This window comes from Malurus melanocephalus, unplaced genomic scaffold (genome assembly GCF_030028575.1).
Source record: "Malurus melanocephalus ecotype Western Australia unplaced genomic scaffold, MMel_1.1 scaffold_1195, whole genome shotgun sequence".
NCBI lineage: Eukaryota > Metazoa > Chordata > Aves > Passeriformes > Maluridae > Malurus > Malurus melanocephalus.
Genome location: NW_026624427.1, coordinates 3,209 through 23,135, shown reverse-complemented (window position 1 = coordinate 23,135; position 19,927 = coordinate 3,209). Strand labels below are relative to the sequence as shown.

Below are 19,927 nucleotides of genomic sequence, written 5' to 3'. Positions count from 1 at the left end.
GGATTTTTTTAGGATCCTCACCTTCTCCCCCCTGCGCTCGTTCAGCAGCTCCACTCTTCGGCACAGGCTGTGGATGGGCTCCTTGAGCCGTGCAGATCCAATCAAATCCTCCAAATATTCCAGCATTCCTTCATCATGCTCTGTCTGCCCTTTGGGTTTCATCATGGCAATCTGCTCCACTTCCCCCTTGGAAAACAAAAGTTTGCTTAATGTTTGTTTGGGTTTTTTTCTGGGGGAAAAAAGGATTCTGAAAAAAAAAAAACCTATGGGATGAGTAAGAGACATAATAAAAAAACAATAAAATAAGGCAGTGATCAAAAGTATTCAAACTGGAATAGCACAGAATCATTAAGGCTGGAAAAGATCAAATTCAACCTTCATTTATTTGGGGAATGAAGGGGAATTTCCTCCAAGGTGGTGATGTGGAGCCACCCTTCAGATCTGACCAATCCTTCTAAAGATTCAAAATGTGTTCCCCCAGCCTAAAAAAGAAGAGAATAAAGGAGGCCCTTGAAGGCCCTCTTTAGAAACAGAAAGTCCATAAAATCCTGGCTGATGAACTGAAATTGTAATTAATTTGAGGTTTCCTTGTTGGAAAAGATTCTTTAAGTCTGAGACTTCCTTGGTGTAATTTCCYTTTATGTACAGCATTAACTTTCAGTGATTAAGGTGATATTAAAAATAATTTAATTTTTTAAAAGTAAGATTTAGCAAAGATTAAACAGAGGCAATGACAAGGACAGTTTGTGTAACACTAACAAGMTAAAAAACCCCAACACAACTGTTATTTTTATTTCTTGCACATCTCAAAAAGCCAAACAATCAGTTTGTGAGTAACTGCTGCTGGATTATATAAAATCCCAATTACCCATTTGCTCCTTGCCACAAAAGTGTGGTTTCTCTGCCCAGAACTGCCTGGCAGCTCATGGGGTGGAAACTGCGACCTCCTAAATTACTCTGGGGTTTCAGGAGTCTTTTTCCTTTTGCATTAAAGCATTTCCTCTGTTTACATCCAGGAAAAAACAATCACAAGAAAGATTTAACTCAATGCTGCTCAGGACGGAGACTTTGCTATTCTGAGTTTATATCTCACATTTGGTGTTGTAAAAAAACAAAACTACCCTGGATTTAACAGGGAAAAATAGGAATTATGGACAAACATGGAAYGTAAAGCTTTTTATTATTTGGCTAAATATAATTAACCATCTGTAAGCCACAACCATCTAAAAAAAATGAAGATGCAGTTGTGGGGTTTCTCTGCAGCTCATTAAAATGAATATTTACATTTTCTTACTGAAGGTTAAAAAAATTAGAATATATTAATTGAATAATAAGAGTATTAAGCACTATTTAATACACATACTTACTTATTAAGTTAATATATAAAGGAATCTGTTTAATCCTTCCCAGATTTAAGAAATAAAAAGGTTTCCAGCTGTTTTAATTGATAAAGGAGAGTGAAAAGGTTGTACCTGCTCTTCCTGATAATGATTAACAGAGCAAAAACCTTTTACAACTCTGCATTCTGGTACAACTCAGTTTAAGCATTTCCCAGTTATTTAGCTGTGCTCATTATTTGAATTAWAAATTTAAAARACCCAAAACAACCTTGCTCTTTTTGTAGCRAAGGATCTTTCGAAATTCTGGCCATTCTGAAAGTGAAACCAAGGCGGGGCAGGCAGACATTTGTTGAGCAATGAGGGGAACGAGCTGGGGCAGCTCCTCAGAGCTGGCACCYCCAGCTTTGCCAAGTTTGCCACCAGAACCCCTGGAAATCTCCAGTTCCTTCTCTCATCTGCCTCTCTGTGGCTCAGGGATTCAGGACAGGGAGCAGTGTAGGATAAAAAGGAAATGCAGGCTCTGCTCAGACAATCAAAATGGATGTCAAGAGCCAGCCATAGGCCATGCCAACAAAGAACCAACCACCACATGAGGGAAAAATTCTGGGAAAAAAAAAATGCCTCAAATCTGTCCAGGGTGACTGAACTGTGACCTTGCAGTGCCTGGAGGAGCTGCAGGAAAGATGAAGAGACTGTTAGCAAAGGATGGAGGGACAGGACACAGGGAATGGCTTCCAGAGGGCAGGCATGGATGGGATCTGGGGAAGGAATTGCTCCCTGTAGGGTGGGCAGGGGCTGGGATGGAATTCCCAGAGCAGCTGTGACTGCCCTGGATCCACCCCTGGCAGTGCCCAAGGCCAGGCTGGACAGGCCATGGAGCACCCTGGGATAAAGTGTCCCCATGGCAGGGGTGGAACAGGGTGGGATTTAAGGCCCCTCCCAACCCAAACCAGGATTCCACGTTTCCATACCCACCAGGCCCTTTGGAATGGCCCTACACTCTAAATGGAATCACAAACCCAACTKCAGCTTCTACAGCATGTGGAGCCTWCCACATCCCATGGATCCATCGGGCTGCAGGGACAGCACGAGTCAGAGACGGCCAACTCCAACTCTGTACCACGAGCACACATCCCAGTACCAGATCCCACAGAATTCCCCAGGCTGGTTAGCAGGGAACCCATTGGCAACCCTACACCACAACCTCATCACACAATCAACTGAGCCCAACTGGGGCAAATCAGGACAAATATAAAGGGGAAACTAAAATTAAGGCAAACCCTTTTCAGCTGGAGGTGATCCCTCTGGTGAAAAGCAGGTGGAATCAATTCCAGCAATCTGGAACTTGGGTTTCTTTGCACAGCCAAACAATTGACAGCTGTGATATTTAAGATACTTCCTCAATTTAAGAATTTAAATTTTGATTGTGACTAAGAGGAAAAGCTTGAAAAGAAGTTTCAGGGCTGGCACCATGAGCAGTTTGACATCCCGAGGCTGCCCCACAAGCCCTGCTCTCCCTAAAAGCAGGAAAATGCAGCTGATCCTYTCAGCACAGCTCCGACCTGACTTCATCCAATCTTTTGTAGCACCTAAGGGCTGGAATTTTAAAAGGGAGGTTTGACTGACTCATGAGGCTTTTTCTGCAACACATTTTACCCTGGTCTAGAAACACATCCTACAGAGGCAACTCCCAGCTGCTGCAAGGAGCTCCAGAACCTTCCTTTCCATCTGGGAGTGGGTTCTGTTTCCCCAAGCTGAGGAGTGTGAATGGCAGAATGTGCCAATCCCAACAGGGATGTGACCCAGCTTGCAGTGCCCTAACTGGGATTTTGGGGTATTTGTGCTGGGACAGTGCTGAACTGGAATTAGGGACRTTCAGGATACAGCCCACACAGATTCAATCCTAAAATTCTGGTGTGAAAGACAGACAGAAAAAAGCTTCTGGTATTGAAAAGTTAGTCAGCAACTTGAGAACTCTTCCTGAAGAATAAACAGCACTTTTTGGGGTAAAAAGGACCTTAATGGGACACTTTCTACTGTCCMAGGCTGTTCCTGGCCTTGGGCACTGCCAGGGATCCAGAGGCAGCCACAGCTGCTCTGGGAATTCCATCCCAGAACCTCCCCACCCTCCCAGAGAACAATTCCTTCCMCAGATCCCATCCATCCCTACCCTTGGGCAGGACAAGTTGTGTCTRCTTTTATTGGTGATTGCCTCCTCTTTTCCCCTGAATGTTTGGGAAAAGCTTTGGGAAGGCCCGAGTTTGTCACTACAGCATTCCCAGAGCTCTCTGTGATTGTCCCACACAATAATTATGGCATGAAATAGGTAAAAACAGTTYCCCAGGATTTTGGATTCACTTAAGTTCTGCTGCTTTAATCACAACTTTAAAATGAAGTGCTGAAAACCTCGGGATAGCTCGGAATTGAGCAGCACCRTGCTCTGAGCAGGGACTTTGGGTGCTTTCTCGGGGGAATTTTGTGGTGCAGTTGCTGTGGTTTRRKTTTKGRRGGGKTTTTTTTTTAGGGGAGCTCTTCAACACTACTCAGACGTGGAGTAACGTGACATCTGACTGAACTGAAAATCAGAGTTTTGCTCAGGARAAATGGCTTGAGAGAAAAGACTTCCAAAAAAATGCAACACCATAAATCAGGAAAACATTCCCTTTTTGGGAACAGGTCAAAACAGATAATTTTGTTTCAAAATCCTATTAAACTGCCACAAAATTTTAGGTGTGGCAACTGTGATTATAATATTTAGTATTTTTATGGAATATTATAAAGCCTTTTTTTCAGAACAGTATTTTAGTCTTTTCACCACAGTAGCAGCATGTTTTTTATTATACACAAGCTTTTAAGGCTTTTTGAACACAYAAAAGGAACTTTTCTTACTGACACCAAAATCTTTGGAGTGGTGGCTGGGAATAATCAAATTTTACTGTAATCCCTGCCCTAACACCTGTTGCAGCACAATTCTAATAATTCTGAAATTTCTTAATATTATCAATGTGTACATTTAATTTGCTTACTAAATAGAGTGATTACATAAATTCGTTTGCAACTTTAGAACATTACTTAAATGAAACTGAATTAGTGATATCTGAATGCAGTGATCAGGATATAATTTAATTTAACTTTGTCAGGCATCACAAGAYTAAGGGATATTTGTGATAAAATAGTCTATAAATGCATATAATTAAAATTTAATGCTAACAGTGTTTGCGTTCATAAAACCCACCTTAACTCACACTTTTGTGGAGGATTAGCCAAAATCTGCTACTTGTTTGTCCAAAAGAAAAAAAACCATCTTAATTCAAATTACAAGCCAATTTCAATTATTTTYTTGACTTTTTAACATGGAATTCATGAAAAAAGTGACCCAGCATAGGGCAAACTTCCCTTAATAAAAGAAGTTATATTTTAATCTATTTTCCAGACCACAGCAAAGTTTTGATTCTCTCAAATACTGAAGCAAATGGAACAAGAACAGATTTTGCAGGAGTTTCTACAAGAGCTGAAAACTTCTCAGCATCATGAGGAGCAAAGCTTTGGGTTTTTTTCCCCCACTTTACCACACAGGTAGCTCTCACTTTTTAAGCAGTGGTACAGTAAGGAAAGGCAAAAAGAAGTTGAAAATTTCTCTGTCTTCAATTTTCCAGATTGGTAATTTCACACTTTTTGAATTTCCCATCTCACAAAACTCTGACCATGAATTCCAATTCTGCATCCAAGCATTTTGGAAGCTATGTATAGAGAGAACCAATATTCCCATAACCTCATTATTCCCCTGTTCTTGTAAAGTTGTTTTGGGCATTTTTTTTTCCTGTAATTCCATGTTATTGTTGCTATACCTTTCATTTTTACCACATGGCRAATACACAGGAGGRGAAAAAACACCAAAAACTCAACTTSATGCTCTGCCTTCCCAGAAAAACTCAGTGGGAAATAAAGTAAAACAAAAAATAACTGCWCATGTAAAAATCTATAATGACACCACTGTCCAGAGATGAGGAAAAACTGAATGAGCCTTTATCCAATACTGAGTTCTTTGATCAAAATTACAATTCTGCATTCTGGAAATCATTTTAGAAGTTTTGAGGACATTGCTGTGTTTAACACAAGAACACAAATTGAGTGTAAATCTAGAATCACTTCAGAATTTAAATCAGGAATTGGCAAACGCAGCCTGCAATGTCAGATTCCTTATTGGTGTGTTCTAATGGAACTATTCCATTATCCCTCAATTCCACACTGCCTCTAGAAAAGTGCTTTTCTCCTTCCCATTTTCCATGTTTTTCTGCAGAATTTCTTACAGGAACAACYCTCTCTTCACCTCCAATTCTGGCAGCACAGATTTTTTATAATCCCATTTCTAATCCCATTTCTAGCCCCAGCTCCAGTGTCAGTGTCCCACAAGGAACACAGACCTCAACAATTGGGAATTTCTGGTTTATCTCAAAGGAGAAGAAATTCTGTTCTCCCTCATTTCCTCCCCACTGCCCTGCCAGTGACTCCCACGTTATTTCCACACAGGTCCAGGTGAAAAACCTGACAGAATTTCCTTGCTGGCAACCTCATCTTGCCACAGGATAAGAGTGAGTTCCAATCAGTTACAAAATACACACAAAGCAGGTATAAACAACTGCAGTGATTTTAAAATTACAGGAGAATATTTTAATGAAGTCTGTCAAATATGTTCAAGTGAAACACCACTGTAATTAGTACAAAATTGACTTAAAGTGGTTTCAATTTGTTTGCAAGATTCTGAAATAAACTGAAATCAATTTAAAAGCCTGCTGGTGTGAACACAGAATTAATTCTGTGATATTTATGGGGTCACCTGGGCAGCTCCACTCTGCTTTTCCACCCTTTGGAGTGACTCTGCTTCACTTTCCTTCACATCCAAGGGGTGGCCACAGCCTCTGCTCCCAGACATCCCCCTCTGCACACCCAAACMTCACATTTCCTTCAAATGCTCCCATTTTTTCACCATTCCTTAGAGGAMAGCAGGAGGAAGAGGATTTTTATCTGCTCAGAGGAGTCACTACAGAGACCAGCACAAATACTTACTCTGAGTTTGTCAGCTTGGGCAGAGCAGGGTTCCAAGGCTTTCAAAGAAAGCARAATTATTTTATTTGTTGTTCTTTACACCTCTGTCAGTTCCTGGAGTGGGAGCAGTAGGTGTGGAATACAGAAAAGCAGCAGCAAGGTGCCAAATTTCACCCCAAGCACTCTTTTTTAAGTGACAAGATGCACTTTTTCCTGTTGCAGTTTCAAGCTGTGGCAAGCTCATTAAAAATGCATCATTTTTATAATAATTTAAAATTATTATTATGATAGTGAAAAATAATTGTCTATTCCCAAAGTACTACAAGCACAGAGGAATTTATTAAAACCATGAAATAGGGAGTGTGGGAAGTTAAGGATCACAGAAGTGACAAACTCCTCCTGTTCTGTGCTGGCAACATCCCATTGGAACCAGAATCATTTTTAAACCACATTTATTTCAATTTGCAAGTTCAGGCACAGAATTTGTAATTTTTCTAATACTCAATTACTCTCACATTTTTTGTTTTCCCACAGGTGGTTTTTATTTTTTTGTAATTCTATTCACAGAAGCCAGCAGCAGTTTGATTTTAGTATTTTGAGTTTGGCATGAGCAGAAACACACCTAGATCAAAACCCAGCTTTCAAATTTTACCCCAAAAAGCACCAAAATCAGCAGAAAAACACTGCAAAATAGGGGGGAAAGGGGAAAAGGAAGCAAAAAAACTGAAGCAGTCTTCTAAAAAGCAAATATTTTCCATTGAGTAATGGCAATTAGGTTAGCAAGATAAAATCAAGGCTCTAAAGGTGTTGTTACTACATGTAGGACATGTTCTCCTACAACATTTTCTATAGTACYGACAGCAAATGTTCTGCCACACACCCAAACCAGCATTTGATAATATTTAATTAACATTTTAATCCAATATCTAGAAACAAATGAAATATTTTAATTACACTCTATTGTTACAGTAAAAAATCAGACATTTTTAACTTAATTTAAATGAGAAATACTTGGTTAAAATTATTTTAATTAAGCTCTTAGTTTTGCTATTAAAAAAAGAGTAAAAGCCAAATAAACCTGTCACTTTCCCCTTCAATTTTAAATAATTTGGAAAACATTAGGGGAAAAAAAAATGCAATCCTTGTGATAACAACTCACAGCTTTAGATGGTCTTATTTCCTTCTAACTCTTAATTTAAGGATTTAGGGGTTGAAGTTTTGCTGTCATTTTGTGGAAAATACTGCTCCATATCCCCACTGGAAATACTCAGTTTTGGACAGTCAAATCYGTGGATTTCACTTTAAAAAGGCAAAAAGGACGGCCCTGCCCTCAGTCAGAAAGGCTAAAAATCAAAAAAATCTCAGGGCAGTTTCTGAGACAAAGCCTGGTGGGATGAAAGAAAAAAAATTATGGTGGGAAACCACTGGTTTATKGGTTATTAATACTGGTTCTACTTCCCCCCTTTTTTTCCTTTTGTAGGGGTGGAAAGCCTGAAATTCCAGCTTTTAGGGAAAAAAAGGATGCTCTCCCCATTGAAATAATTAGTAGGAGAAAACAAATCCCATTTGGGGGTAAAAAAATAGAAATTAAATTTAAAAAGCAATATTCCTTCCCAAATATCCCCCTCCCCTGCTCCCAAAGTTCTGCCACTGAGCTTTGGGTGTCTCTGCACCAGCATTTCCACCCTGCTTCATCTTTCACTTTACATTTCTCCCTGCTGGAAATTTTGGCAAAATGAGATTTCAGAATAACAGTATAGAAAAAAAGGGTGTGTTTAAGTTGTTTTCTTGGAGGTGCTTCTCACTCCATTTTGRAGCAGAAAATACAGGAATAAAGGGCTGGAGGAAATAATTAATTGGCATGGAGACTTGCAAACAGAGATATCCTCTTTTTGTGGGTGTAGCTGTAAAAAAGGACTGCACAGAAAGCCTTGAGGAAGTGAAGCAAGCACAGCCACCCAGCTACAAGTTTTTTTTTATATATAATTTTTTTTTTTTAGAGGGGAACTGGAAGCTCCTTCGACAGAAACAGGCCTAAAATAAACTCTATTAAAACATTTCAGGCCTTGGGAAGCTCCCACTGATCACTGATTTCTAGGCCATGATTCTCCAGAGTAGATTTGGGACTTGTTAATAATTAYAGGTAATTGCAGAAATAGTTCTTCAATGGAATTAAAATTTAAATACTTGTAACTAAATTTACATTTTTATTGTTTAGCACACAGCAAAATTCGCATTATTGAAAAAGTAGAAAAAAAATTAGTGTGGCTGCCTTCAGCCTAAATTTAAACCAGCAAACAGATGCAAGCAAGCCTCACAATTTGAAGGTCAAACATGAATATAAATGAGACTATATTAACAAATTGTGATTATTTTTACAGTATGGGTTGTAAACTGTGGCTTTTAAAAGAAGAGGCTGGATTGATTATAAATGTACCATTCCTGGAGCTGTTAAACAAGTGTGAACAACAAGCACAATTCAGRGCATTTTTCTTGCACTTATTTTTATGCACAGTTCATTTTTCCACACTCACTTCTCAGTAAAACCATGTCTCTATAGGAGARCTGCAGACAACAGTGGATTAAACAATTCAACAATTCAAATTTCAATTTGTATTGATGCAGTTGAGATAAAAGCAGACCCAGCTGCTGAGCCTCTGCCACGCTGAAGCAGCACAATAATATTGGGGTTGAAGGTTTATTTTACACGCCAATATTTACGTGCTGCTAGGGCGGAACGAGCACAACTCTGCCGGGCAGGAACACAATTCCCTGGTGGAAAAAAAAAAATGGGGATCAGGAGCTCCAACTGCTTCTGTGCCTYGAATTTCTACAGCAGCAAATAATGATTCGCACCTTGAGCAGAGCRTGCAAACCATGATGTGCTGCTACAGCACTTCAAGGCCTCCAAGACAAGACTTCAAACCTGGATTTTTAAAGAGTTTGAACTGGAAAGACAAACTTTCAAATCGCTTTTATTCACACACCAACCTGTAAAATTAAGAATCTGTTATGATCCAGATCAATCCCATGGCTTCGGAGAAGCATCCCAACATCTCTGAATGTCTTTTTCTTGCCATTGATGTAGTAGGTGGAAGAATTGTCTTTATAGGCTGTTCTAGATACACAGAATTTGCTGTCAGGAATGACTTCATAATCATCTCCTTCCTGCTTTGAGGAAACACAAAGCCAGAGAAACGATTACTGTAGCTGTGTATTTATCTCCTCTTTCACAATCAAGTAGATAAGTTTTATCATGATCAGGTTTTATCATGGACTCTGAGCTGTAGAAGTGGGAACTCTTAAAATTGCATCTCTCAAAAAAAAAGAGAGAAAACCAGAAAAAAAAAATCCTCTTTGAGAACTAGATAAAAAATGCTCTGAATTGTTTAAACTGAATTGCCTACATCTGATGCCTTTCCCAGCTCTAATAYAGCTCCTGCTTAGAAAATGCTGCATTGATTGTGTTTGGAATGAGAGAGGAAAAGGGCTCCTTGAGGCTCAGAGGGGCTGGGACATTGGGAGCACTGAGTGCTCCCTGCAATGGCAGCTCCTCTTCCCCAGAGCTGCTTCCAGCTCAGCAGCTCCAAAGAGAAACTGCAGCAGATAAAAAAGCCAAACATTAAAGATGTGACAAATGTGACATCAGCAGCTTCAAAAGAGATCTTGCATTTACCTCCAGAGCAGCAGCCAAAATAAAGCTGGTGCCAGGCTCTAAAAAGTTAAAACTTGCCCAAATTAACCCCCAAGAGCTCTCACTTTGCTCTCTGGTACATGAGGAGGGCTTTTAGATCATAAAGTTGGCTTAACAAAAAGAAAAAAAAAAATTTAAAAATTAAACTGATTCATTTTTTAATCTGGTTATTATAAATACATGCAGAAAAAAATTAAATGTCTTTTCAAACAGTTCCTAAAAAAGGCTGGAAAATGCTGCCACTTTATTAACATCATTTTTGAAATTCTAATGTACACTTCCCACTTTCTTGGATGCCCCTAAACTTAAAAGTCTGGATGTGTGCACAAAAAAGAAATTTAAACTGAGAGAAATAAATTTTTTGTACTGTAATAGCAATAAATAAACAAAAAAGTACTAAAGTTTTTATCCATAGACGAAGCAGCAAGAAAAATAAATATTTTTTAAAGTTGCCAACACTTTCTATTTCATTCAAACAAATTAACAGCTTCAAAAAAATTAAGCAGTAAAATTTAGAGTCCAGAATTTTTGCTGAAAAATCTGTTACAAGATTGCAGGCATGTTTACAGTACACAAAGTGTAAATAAGTTTCAGATTCATTGTATGTTTTTCTAAATTTAGATAACCTAAAATAGTTCYTAATTGGTTTAAAAGGTTTTGTTTAAATACATTTTATTTCTTAATACAAATGCTTGTGTTATACATTTAAGAATAYATAACATGTCCAAACATACTTATAAATTTTATTAAATTCTTTTAGTTAAATTATTTTTATTTTTAGAAATAAGTTTTGTTTACTTAAGGTAAACGAGATTACAAGTCTAAAACGASTTCTTCTTAAAATGATTATTAAAAATTTCTAAATTGTTTTAAAACAGACATGTACCACATATTAGTCTTGCAGCAAATAAAAAAAGAATCCTTACTAATATTTTAAGAGCTGAACTACTCAACAGAGGATTTTTTAAAGTTAATTAACACTGATGGTTTATATCCCAAAGGTAAACTAATCATGCTACGAAGTTTTCCCCAGTTCCAACTAAAATAAGCAAATATTAAAAGTTTTTCAGATCCTTCAAGGCAAAAAGCAGGCTCCCCTGTTGTGCCTGGAATCATACATACCTTGTCAGTGATCTTTTGGAAGTGAACTTCCACAGAACAGCTCTGGATGTCCCTGTGCTCGTCAGAGTTATGGATCAGCACYGAGAGCTTTTTGGATCTGATTTTTTGGGCTCGATAGCCAAATACAAAAAGCAGGGAATCAATGATATTGGATTTGCCACTGCCATTTGGCCCGATAATACATGAAAAACGCTGCATAAAGAAGGGGAAAAAAGTGATATTCAAAGGGAAATAAACCCTGCCCCGAGTGCATCACCCATTTAAAAAACAATTATTCCTCGTGCCTGCAAATGTTTGAGAGCTCAGCTGTCCTTGCCAAAGGTAAAAGYGAATAAAAGCCCCACACCTCAGCTCAGCTTTCTCCCTCTGAACTGCTTAACCCAAAGCCCTGCACTTTGCAGCCTTCAAAAGCAAAGTTTCATGCTCAGCCACGTAAGTCTCTTGTGGGCACTAAAAAATATTCTCTTTCTTCAAACACAGCCCTAAAAGTTCTCCAGCAAACGAAATCAAGAGAAAAGTGAGTTTTTCTAAGCTGTGCTGACAAATTTAAATTGCACAGCATTGGAAAGTTGCACTTAACTGTTTTCTCTACTTAATTTAGAATATTGCTATCAAAATATTTTTAAACCTTAAATATTTTTCAGTTATTTTGAGGTCAGCTTAGATGAAAATACAGGAAGGAATAATACCACCCAGTGAAGCCTTACCTTCATTTCCAAACTACTTAAGGTAAAAGAAAGATACCTTGTGAAAAGGTCCCAGAGTTTGCTCCCCTGCATAGGATTTGAAGTTCTGGTTTACAATGTGAGTGATCATGAGCCGAGGAGCACCAGGTTCACTGGTCATTGCTGGAGGTGGGGGAGGAGGGATGCTACCCAAAATCTCTTCTAAACTTCGATTATCCACCACCTCATCTGAGGCTGCTAAAACCCATCCAAGCAAACAGAAAGATAAAAAAAAAATACAAAATTGTAAGCTCTCAATGATTTGATACCTTTTAAAATGTTCAACCGAAAAAGCAAACATCACTTCTGTCTGAACCAAAGCTACATTTTGGCCTGTAATTATTAATTTGAGCTGAGTGAAATTAAAATTCTTCTTTCCACAAACTGAATGTTTTTTAAGAGCTACTAAAGATGTCCCATCGCTGGGTTTGTTCTTTCATTATGTAATTCTTATTCCAACACACTTTAACAGGCCCCCTGCAATTCCAACAGCTCCAACCATCACAATAAATCTGCAAATGTGAAGCAGGCAAAGCCTTTCTAATTAATAAGTGCAAAGCCACATTTCAGGCGTGCTCCAGAGCCGCTGTGCAAGATTTGGGGATCTCTGCACGAGGCTCTGAAAGCTGCAATGACAGCACGGCTGCTCTGCAAAGACAGGAAGTTTGTTACGAAAACAAACTGGCCCCCTGGATAACAGCAAAGCAGCTTTTCCCCAAGCACCAGCAACTCCTTCTTCAAACAGGCAGCGGTTTTTGCCTCCAATTTCAATGTATTCATCTATCTGTCAAATACCTGCCTTCAAGACTGCATATCTGGCTACCTACAAAGTCACACAGCTGCTGGTTTTTCAGATTTTTTCTGCGAAAGCTCAACTCAAGGAACTCAACAAAATACACTGCTTCATGAAAAAGAAAGTCAAATCATTTTAAGAGTTAAGTAAATAAACTTGACATTTATTCCATTCCAAGAAATCCCATACCATTGGCTGCCTATAAATTTGAAAAATCCTGCTGTTGTACCACAGCCTTAAGTACAATGTTCCAGATCAGGGCTCCGAAATAGGCTTTATTAGGAGCAAGTCTACAAATTGCTTTTGCACTTGTACTGGGCCAAACCCTTTAACTCTTTGCAAGCTCTTTTGACCATTAAAAAGCAGTTTCCATTTGCCAGGGGTTTCAGCATTGCTTTGGAAAAGGGTAAAAAGCAAATCCCATCTGGAACAGTTGGCAAATTCAAGTTGCTGCAAAGGAGGCTCGATCAGCACCACCACAGAGCAGACGTACCTTGAGGAGGTGCTTTGCCAGGCTCCCTGGTACCTTCATTTTCTGCAGGCTCCCTGGTGCCTTCATTTTCTGCAGGCTCCCTGGTGCCTTCATTTTCCACTTCCATGTCACTGGAGGATTCCTCCAAGGGCTCCCTGCCCTTCCGACGGGCTGCCGTGGAGGTTTTGGTGCTCTTGCTTGGCATGGTCCCTGTTGGCTTCTTCCCTTCCATTCCAAGCAATCAAACTACCGAAGGGCTCTATCTCCTTTGCTAACACAAACAAGAAAACCCCGTGACCTCAGCAGCACTGAGCTACAACTCCCCAAGGAATTCACCTACACCTCTGCCCAGATGTTTGACTCATTTGGAAACTTAAAACTGGAGGTATTTAGAAGACAAAAATCCCAATTTGGAAGAAAATAGCGAGATCAGCTTCGTAATGATATARTTTAAGATGCATCACCCCCCAAAAAGAGGGGCTGAGCCTAATCTGTATTAACAACAAGGATCTACCTGCTGCCAACTCAAGGACACGGCCAGGGCGGTGACTTTGCTCACTGAAAGCCACCGTGGTGCTGGGGGCAAAAGAGTTAAAGACACATTAAATAACAACCGAGGAGCCACACGTCTGGACCCTCCTGGAAGAACTCATTATATTTCAGACCTGACAGTCGTTTTACTTTAACTAATCCGTGCTAAATATTTGTATGCATATATAGAGACCGATCAACAGAGAGAAACAAAAGAGCTGCGCAATTATAGCAAAGACTTAACTCTTAAATAATTTAAATCAACACACCCGGCTCACAAAATACAACACAACCCCTTCTGCCAGCACTCAACATTTCACAGAGAAAGCAAAACGAAATACCTTCATTTAGTTGGGATGTAAAAGTGAACTGAGCAAGGACGAGCATTACAAAAGCCATCAGCTGGCACTTCAGCACAGCTCCCCAAACGGGTGGAGAGAGCACCCGATAAGAAAAGACGAGTGAGGAGCGAAACTCTCCCCAAAGAGTTGAAATCGCAGCAAGTGGCGAAGTGAGCTCGCAGAAAAACAGACATGAGAAAGTTTACTTCTCACAAGATAAAAAACTGACGTGGTTAGAAAGTCATCTTACAATTGGTGCCAATCATTTGACGTTTTCAGACCTACCCCCAACCCACACTCTCATGAGAGTCCTTCGTTTGGGACAATGGGGGAGGGGGGAAATGAGAGACAGAACTCATTTTCAGGCAATTTGAGTCTATGCCCCCGTTCAGAACTKTTCCGCAATGGCTGTCTCAGACAATTACAGCCTCTCAAAGCACCACATTTATTTATTATTTTTTTTCCAAACTGCTCCACTCCAAGAGAATTGTGCAATATAGACCTATTTACCTTCCCAACCCTTCCCCCCGTCGGATACTTCAACAGAATGAACAAGCCGAACTACTTGACCTCAGCTTTTAAATCGCGATAAATTAGCTGCCACATAGTCTCTAACAAATTTAACAAATTCGTGCCCAGCCCCTCCCCCGAGCCAGCTCGAAGGTGTTTGGTAAAAGCATCTCTCCTGCCAAGCGCCGTTTTTCTTACGGGGATAGCGAAAAAAAGAGCCAGAGACGGACAGAAAAGCTTCCTTATTAACCGCCGATTAAATCTGATAGCGACAAGCCCTGTCAGCGACAAATCTGGCGCTTTTTTAAAGCCGAAGGAGCCCAACTGCACCCTTGTCACGCTCTTTCCAAGTCACAGAATCCMAGAATATTCCGAGYTGGAAAGGACCCACACGGATCATCCAGTCCAACTCTTTTAAGTGAACGGCCAATCGTTTAAGGCTTTCTCGGGATTTTTCTCTCATCCTTCAAGCACCAAAGCAGCAGGCAGAGCCAGTGCTGGAAGGGTCCCTGCTCTAAGCAKATTAAAATCGGGTCTCTCCGCTACCGAAACGCGGCCTTGAACTTGCCCGTGCCCCGCGGATCTCGGAGCCGCGCTCCCCCCGGGTCCCTAAGGGCACAGCGGGAACCTCGGGCTGCAAAACCCCTCTGGGACCGCTCCTCGAACCGCTGAGGCGACAGCAGCCGGGACGGACCCGCCGTGCCCGGAGCCCTCAGGGGGATCCTCGGCGGGGCAGCCCGGCCCGGGGAGAGGCGCTGCCGCCGCTTCTGCACCCTCCGGGCGAGGAGGGAAGTGGGGAAATAAGGCGCGGGGCASAACTCGCCGTTCCCTCAGCAGCCCCTGCCTTCACCTGAGCACCCCCTGCATTCTCCTAAGCACCCCCTGCCATCCCACTCGGCACCTTCCCTTCAGCATCCCCTGTCTCCCCACTCAGGACCCCCTGTCTTGTCTCAACACCCCCAACCTTTCCCCTCGACATCTTCCCCTCAACACCCCTTGTCTCCCCCTCTCCAACCTTGTCTCCCCCACAGTCCTTATCTCCTCCTCAGCACCCCCAGCCTTTCCTCTCAGCAGCCACCTTTTCCCCCTCGGCACCTTCCTTTCAGCTCCCCCTGCCCGGGGCAGCTCCGTGAGGGCACCTCCTCCGCCGCGCAGCCCCCCCAACCCCACCGCCTTGAGGCGAACCGCCATCGCTTCCCCSCGCCGAGCTCGTACCTGCTCGTCCCGGCGGCTCCCTGCCCCGGCGAGGCGGCGGCAGCGCGGGCGACTCCGGYTGCTGTAGAAGCTCGGCCGCTTCCACACTCGAAAATGGCGCCGAAACGGCGAACTCGAACCGAAATTCGTTAGAAAAGCGCGGGGCAGGCTGGGACGGGAGGGGCCGGGCCCGCGGGTTTGAACGGCACCGCCGCCCCCGCCCGCCATCTTGTGTGCGTTACCGCAGGGAGGGGAAAGCGCCCACAAATGCGCCGGGAGCGGCTTTTTTGGGGGGAGAAGCGGAGGGATGGCAGACGTTAGGGGGTGAGGGTGACGCGGTGACACAGCCCCGCGGTCGTGGCGGCGGAGAAAGGGTTTAATTTTAATTTTAGAAGTAGGTCAGTGGGCGGCGCTTGGTTGCTGGGCGATGCGCGCCGGTTTAAAAATAATAAAAAAAAAWYMWWAAAAWTTTYYSAAARKWAAAAAAAAAATTTAAAAAATGGTGGCAGCGTGGCGATTTTAAAGCGGGCTTAATTAATTAACGGGTGGCGCCGTGGCACCTTGGGGGGGGCCGGGGGGGAGCCGTGAGGTGGCGGAGGAGGATGGGGAGGGTGAAGTCTCGCGAGAAGTCGCCATAGAGACGGCGGCGCTTGATCGAGGGGGGAGCGGGTCCTGCTGCTCCTGTGGGGACGGGAGAGAGTGGCGGGATCAGCCCGGGATCCACCGGGAGCGGGAGCATCCCGGGATCCACAGGGAGCGGGATCCACCGGGAGCGGGATCCACTGGGAGCGGGAGCATCCCGGGCTCCGCTGGGACCGGGATCCACCGGGAGCGGAATCCTCCCCGGAGCGGGATCCACCGGGAGCGGGATCCACTGGGAGCGGGAGCATCCCGGAGCGGGATCCACCGGGAGCGGGATCCACCGGGAGCGGGATCGTCCCGAAGCGGGATCCACCGGGAGCGGGAGCATCCCGGGATCCACCGGGAGCGAGATCCACTGGGAGCGGGAGCATCCCGGAGCGGGATCCACCGGGAGCGGGATCCTCCCGGAGCGGGATCCACCGGGAGCGGGCACCACCAGGACCGGGATCCTCCCGGGCTCCGCTGGGAGCGGGATCCGCCAGAAGCGGGCTCCACCGGGAGCGGGATCACCCTGGGCTCCACCGGGAGTGGGATCCGCCGGTAGCAGGATCACCCTGGGCTCCACCGGGAGCGGGATCCGCCGGTAGCAGGATCACCCTGGGCTCCACCGGGAGCGGGATCCTCCTTGGCTTCGCCTGGAGCGGGATCACCCTGGGCTCCGCCTGGAGCGGGCTCCGGCCGCCGCTCTGCGCGTTCTCTCCGCTGCCCGCGCAGGTAAAGGCGCGCTGGGGAGGCGGCGGCCGCTGTCCCCCTCCCCTGGGCTGAGTCACCGCCGCGGTGGGCGAGGGGGTCGGGAGCCGTGACCCCCGGCCGGGCGTGGGAYGGACGGATGGAGGGAGGGAGGGAAGGGAGAGCTCCGGGGGACAGCTGGGAGCGGGGGACCGCTGGCTCCTGGCGGCCCTGGATTGAGCGGGGGTTGGATCATCTCCTGCTTGGGAAGCTGGAAACTCAAGAGCGGGTGTTGGCACGGCCGAATGGGGGCCGAGGCTGCCCCGAGGGTTCGGTGTCTCCTTCCCGGTGCCCCCGATCCCGCTGGATCCTTTTCCTTCTCAGCGTTCCCCCATCCTGCTGTGATTCCTTCCCCGGCCCCCGTCCTGTCGCTGTTTCCCCTTCCCTGCGCTGCCCCCATCCCGCCTTCTTGCTTCCCGTTGCTTTCCCTATCCTGCCCTCTAGTTTTCCTTCCCGGTGCTCCCTCGTCCTTCCCTCTGGTTTCCTTCTCTGAGCTCCGTTGTCCCGCTCCCTGGCATTCCCTGCTGTTCACATCCCGCTCCTGCTCCATTTCCTCCAAATTCCTGATCCTCAGCTCCTGGGCAGCAGCTCCGGATGGGAAAGGGAGAGAAATGAGGTACTTCGGCCTCTCTGAGTCGGGATAACTCCTGGTTATTACCCCATCTCTCCTAAAATTCCAGCGGAACCGCTGCTGGATTCCTTGGGAGTTGGAGTAGGGATGGGTAGGGATGGATGTAGCGTTCAATAGCGGCGTTCAATCTTTTAGCGGCACATACAGAGCTATTAAATCGTATTAAAAATCACAATAAAGTTCGGGGCTTTGAAAGGAAAATACCAGGTTTTCCCTTCCTGGTTGTGTGTCAGCACAAGGGAACTCCAGTGCTCCAAGCTCTGATATTTCATCTTTAAGATCTTAAAGGTCTTTTCCAACCTTAATAATTCAAAGATTCTTAGTTCCCAGCATCACTTTTTTCTTTAAGTTTTCCATATTCAGTTGGATAATGTGAAAACAGAATGCACTTTAAACTCAGGTCTATTCTGGTTCTTATTATTGCTCAGTGCTAATATAAAATTACTTCAGAGCTTTTTGTTACAGTGTGTCTTCCTTTTTCATTTTGGCTGCTTATATATGCATATATATTATGTGAATTATATGTTTATGTATGTTTATTACAGTTTTATGGTTCTAATGCTCCATCGGAACAACTGAGATGAGACTGAAGACTTCCCTTTTAAAGGAACCAAAACATATCCTTTGTCACAGAAAAAGCACACAACATCATGTTCATTCTGAATAAACTCTTCAGAAAGTATCTCTTTATTGTTGAAGTTACAGTTAAATATTAATAAGTTGTAGGTGTTTTTTTTCTTTCTTCTTCCTTTATTCACCTTGTCACTGAGTGCCTTTCAGGACAGTGTTTTAAGAGATATTGAACACTTCTATATGATGTGGTGTTACTAAACTAGCACTTTGGGATGATAGTTGGATGTTTTGCACTTGTATTTTGCACTAAGACAGACCCTTCATTAACCCAGCATTTTATCCATGTTTCAATAACTTTACATTGTAATAAAAATTATCTTTTTACATGATAATTTGCTGTATTTTTGGCTGGATTTCTACCTGCTCTTCTAGGCATAAAAGGGCAAAAACCTGAAGAATAATATTTTGTTAATGTAAAATATTCCATGGAAACTTGTCAATATAATCTTCCTGTATTGTCCCTTCAGTTCTGCATAGCTGAGATGGGATATTTTGTGAGCTAATTTTTAATAGTTGAACTTTGCAGATTCCTTAACGGAATGAAACATAAGGAATTGGTGAGCTGTGTGGGATGGACCACAGCTGATGAGCTCTACTCGTGCAGCGATGATCACCAGATCATGAAATGGAACCCTGTGACCAGCGAGACCACTCGAGTGGTGAAGCTTCCAGATGATGTTTATCCCATCGATCTGCACTGGTTCCCCCGAGGGATTGGTGGGAAGAAGCAATCCCAGGCCGAGAGCTTTGTTCTGACTAGTTCTGATGGTGAGGCAATTTAAAATATTTATCATTTTACACCCCTTAGTGCTCGTGCCAGTCAAGCACAGGAGACATTATTTGGGGAGCAAGAAGCTTGGAGGATTGCTTGGGGTGTGGTTTTTCCCTTCTCCCCAAAAAAGCTGGAATTTTTTTCCCTCTGAATCCAGTTAGTGCTTACACGTAACAAAGGAGAATCTCAGACCTGAGAGATATTCTATAAAATAAGTGATATATTAATGAGATAAATTTTTTTTTATAGTTCTAAAACAGTGGAATGCATTAAATGAACACCCTGGAGGTGTTGGAGCAGTCTGGTCTATGGGAGGTGTCCCTGCTGATGGCAGGGCTGTGGAATATGATGAGCTTTGAGGTCCCTCCAACCCAAACCAGTCTGGAATTCCATAATATTTTAAACAGTCTGTTCAGATAAACTGATTTATCCAAACCATACTTTTTCATCAGTGTCAAAAACCTTTTCCTTAGAAATCTTGCATTGGCAGAGACTTAGTGGGATGATTTTGCCAAAAGTTCTGGTCACTCAGGAACTTGCTTGTAGTGGTTGAGTTTGGCAGCTTAGATCAAATAATACTAAAATAATTTGATTTTAAAGTAATTCATTTGAATCACTGGACTGTTCATTTTTTCCAAGGCCTCCATTGTCTGCTCTTTGCTCCAGTTTAAATTTGATCTTCCTGGATTTAAGCAGCATCCCTTATTTGGGAAGAAAAACTTCCTCATCCTTCTGTTGCAATCATTAATAAC

At 43.2% G+C, this 19,927-nt stretch overlaps 1 protein-coding gene and 1 long non-coding RNA gene across 4 annotated transcripts in view; one reads left to right on the top strand and one right to left on the bottom strand.

Annotated features, from left to right (window-relative positions):
* The window catches only part of SMC4 (structural maintenance of chromosomes 4), a 27,388-nt gene extending 11,477 nt beyond the window's left edge, over positions 1-15,911 (bottom strand). The window contains exons 1-6 of one of the 3 annotated variants that reach the window (XM_057387351.1): positions 15,790-15,911; positions 13,214-13,463; positions 11,947-12,125; positions 11,203-11,394; positions 9,378-9,554; positions 22-186 (exon numbers count right to left, since the gene is read on the bottom strand). In XM_057387351.1, the coding sequence (XP_057243334.1) occupies positions 22-186; positions 9,378-9,554; positions 11,203-11,394; positions 11,947-12,125; positions 13,214-13,424 (924 nt within the window). In that variant the 5' untranslated portion in view covers positions 13,425-13,463; positions 15,790-15,911. The remainder of the gene's footprint in view (positions 1-21; positions 187-9,377; positions 9,555-11,202; positions 11,395-11,946; positions 12,126-13,213; positions 13,464-15,789) is intronic. The other 2 variants (XM_057387354.1, XM_057387352.1) reach the window with 2 other exon arrangements.
* Positions 15,912-16,851: 940 nt separating this feature from the next.
* On the top strand, positions 16,852-19,166 carry LOC130586534 (uncharacterized). Its single transcript, XR_008966707.1, has 3 exons — positions 16,852-17,124; positions 18,316-18,449; positions 18,955-19,166. It is a non-coding gene; the product is annotated as an uncharacterized LOC130586534 (long non-coding RNA).
* Positions 19,167-19,927: the final 761 nt, after the last annotated feature.